General features: G+C 32.3%; 1 protein-coding gene across 1 annotated transcript; it reads left to right on the forward strand.

The window, feature by feature from the left end:
- The first annotated feature begins 2,113 nt into the window (after nt 1-2,113).
- On the forward strand, nt 2,114-3,115 carry LOC106478624 (protein lethal(2)essential for life-like). Its single transcript, XM_013939180.2, has one exon. The coding sequence runs from the start codon at nt 2,184-2,186 to the stop codon at nt 2,712-2,714; it is 531 nt and encodes a 176-aa protein (XP_013794634.1). The 5' UTR covers nt 2,114-2,183; the 3' UTR covers nt 2,715-3,115.
- Nucleotides 3,116-3,531: the final 416 nt, after the last annotated feature.

Below are 3,531 nucleotides of genomic sequence, written 5' to 3' on the forward strand. Positions count from 1 at the left end.
GTCCCCATGGCTGAAAGGGCGAGCATGTTTGGTGTGACGGGGATTTGAACCCGCGACCCTGAGATTGCGAGTTGAGCGCCCTAACCAACTGGCCATGCCGGGCCTCTTTCCATAGAGCAGAGGGGAAGCTCCATTTTCTAACTTAATCTTTCACCTAACTCCTAGTTTTTGTTGTTGTTTTTGTTTGTTTGTTTGGGGGGGGCTTTAATTTTTGGATAATATATTTTGGTATGCAAAAGTTAGTTAGCCTTAAACCTGTATCATTTTAGATATACTTGTAAAAACATATTAAGGAATATGACCAGATCATGTTTGTGGACATACTATGCATTCAGCACTCAAATGCCCTCCTCAACATACGTCACCAAATAAAATCCTTCCCTTCCCACAAAAGAATATTCTGAAAGCAAACCCCCTAACCATAAAGCTCTTACAATTTCTAATACTGCTACACATATCAGTTTTATGTTATGCAAAAAAAAAGGTATGTGCAGGTGCCTAGTCAGAACATCTATAGCTGTACTTTACCTTTTTAGTTTATTAAGATAGATATATACTCATTTCATATCGTGTTTCACGTTCCCTAAGTCTTCATGTGCTGTCTGTGCTTCTTAAAGTCTTAACTGATTAGAAAACATACTTTAACAAGCATACTAAGTACCTAAATATCTTGGGCATGAATGTAAGAAATTTGAGAGTAAATATAGTGGCTAATCGTTTGGTGTGACTGAGTTGACTAATAGATGTTTTGATAAATGCTGTAAAGAATTATGTTAAGTTTTCAAGGTATTAAGTGTGGACAATTTACCTATTGAATAATAATATATACTTTTGTTGTTTGTGAAGAGTAGCTTTGTTCTTAAATTGACTAATAGATATTCTGATAAGTGATTTAAATAATTGTTTTAGACTTTTGTAAGGAGTGGATAATTTACATGCTAAAAAGTAAATAGATTGTTTCAAAAAATGCATGCGCCCACAGTTGTGTGCTACAGGTTACCTGCTATGTTGGGTGATTTATTTGTAATTTATTAAAATATAAAAACTTAATAAATAATATGATCAGTCAGTTAAAGTATGGATGAAGATTTTTTAATGTAGTTGCTTTCATACGTTAATGTATAATCGCATAAATATACAACGGTGTGTAAAGAGTAAAGTTGTTGACTCCTGTTTTCTTCTTGCTGGTATTTTGTACTTTTCGACAGGTAAATTGTATACATTTCATACCTTGAAAAAACATAATTATTTACATCATTTATCAGGATATTTATTAGTCAATTCGATCACATCAAACTATTAGCCACTATATCTAATCTCAAGTTTCTTAAGAGAGATAACAAACACTTTTAGCTCGAAAAAATCATAAGTTCCTAAGTCAACTGAAAAGCACCTAATTAATAATGATTCAGCAGGTTTTACATTATTTTGCCTTCCAGCCCTTTCGTATTCTTAAAAAGTACATTTCACTTACATAAAAATAAAAATACTCACGCAATGAAAATAAGTGTGTCAAAATATTTAAGACGGTACGTTATTATTATAGCTTTAGCATACTCTGATAACATTCAGTACTAACAACACATGTTAATAAGCATCTTATAACACTACATGCTGACATCAAAGTTTGCTAAATGTATCTTTAATATATATTACATTTTCTTGATTAAGCAACAACGATACCCAAAATACAAAAATAAACAAACTAAAATATGTATCTGAATACCCTTCTAGAACTGCATGCTACAACTATGCAAAACAATCGCAATAACAGTCATTGATATTTGCATTTAAGGTTTGTAAAATAAATAGTTACATTAACGTCGAATTCATATAATTAGATTCTTTTATTAGTGTTTGAAAATTCTGAAGGTTAAGCTGCGACACAAACTCTTGTGTATTAGGGAGTTGAAAAACTTAATGAGTCCTAGTATATCCTATAAGTTAACAAATGTATTTGTCACAATTCAACTAAGAAGTAGGCGAATAAATTAATACAAACACGTTTTATTATCTAGCTTCCATTAAAAAAACAGAGATGATAATTGAAAAAATTATCAAACTACTGACAAGAAATAAATCCTAAAGAGGGCGTCTGACAGTTCGAGAAAATACAAACGATACAGATACAAAACTCGAAGCGGTAACCTAACCGTCACGAAACGTTGGAAGATTGGATTGACATGGCGTTTTCTCGAAGTTTAATTCCAAATTTTTTTGGACGTGATTGGTGGGATTTGTGGGATTATCCTAGTCAAATTGGTGACCAGAATTTTGGCCTTGGTATTCACGATAGCAATTTCCTACCGCCAATGTTTTACGACGACTATTTACGACCTAGACGTTGTAGTAATCGCCACAGAGGAAGTGGACATTCTCGGGTGACGAATGAGAAAGACAAATTCCAACTGTCACTGGATGTTAATCATTTTGCACCCAACGAAATAACAGTGAAAACTGTGGGAAACTCTGTTCTCATTGAGGGTAAGCACGAAGAGAAGCAAGATGAACACGGTATTATTTCTCGACAGTTTGTGCGACGATATATGCTACCTAAAGAAGTAGATCCCGAAACTGTACGGTCTTCTTTGAGCTTGGATGGAATTTTGACGGTAGACGCTCCTAAAAAACCTCTCGAAAGTTGTAAGCCTAATGAACGAATAGTAGATATTCAAATAGAAGAGAAAGAAACATTGAGAGAGGGACATAATTAAATGACTGAACAATAAAGTTTTGATGGAAAGAATAGCGTTACCTGAGAACTTTATATGTCAGAGTGCAGCTTAAGTTACACTTTATTAAAATTTGAATAGTTATAATTTTTTTAAATTTTAAGCATAATATTATTATTACTATTAGCACTAGTTTATGCATAAGCCGATTTAGGCTCAATGTTAACTATTCTAATCTTTGTGTTTGAGTTAAGAATGTAATAAATTTATGAGATGTACCTTTCATTCTAAATCTAAAGTAATATTTTATACACATATAGATGTTGTGAATTTTTAATTGATGTAATATAGCGATTTATACTTTTTATTTGTAATGCTATGCTAAACCTGACTGAGGTTTTAAACCTAACTAAATATTATTAGAGATTTTGTATCTTTTAAGCTTAATAATGTATCATATTCTCACTGATTGTTCTCTATAAATTGGAATAAAAATTTAGTAGTTATCCTTTGTTTCCACGATAATTCTTTTAAGGTGTATAAAATTTGTTTAACATAGATAAGTAACAAAGTGGTTATATAGATCTCAGTCAAACGAGGCCTAATGTTTAACTAACGTATTGGGCCAAAATTCTACACTTTCAACTGAGGGTATTATAAAAGTGACAGTCACTTCTGTTATTTGATTCAAAGAACCATACAGAGCTCTTGTAGTGATGGATCAGTAGTTCCAGATTATGAGAATTTGGGCATTTCTTAATATACAGGGCTCTGGCCTAGACATTTAATCCACATACACATAAAATGCCTTTCAGATTGAAAATTCCTATAAACGCATCAACTCTGTACATTATCATGT

Source organism: Limulus polyphemus, unplaced genomic scaffold, assembly GCF_000517525.1.
Source record: "Limulus polyphemus unplaced genomic scaffold, Limulus_polyphemus-2.1.2 Scaffold234, whole genome shotgun sequence".
NCBI lineage: Eukaryota > Metazoa > Arthropoda > Merostomata > Xiphosura > Limulidae > Limulus > Limulus polyphemus.

Excerpts from the sequence above, each read along its gene's own strand:
- LOC106478624 (XM_013939180.2), top strand. The coding sequence starts at position 2,184 with ATGGCGTTTTCTCGAAGTTTAATTCCAAATTTTTTTGGACGTGATTGG.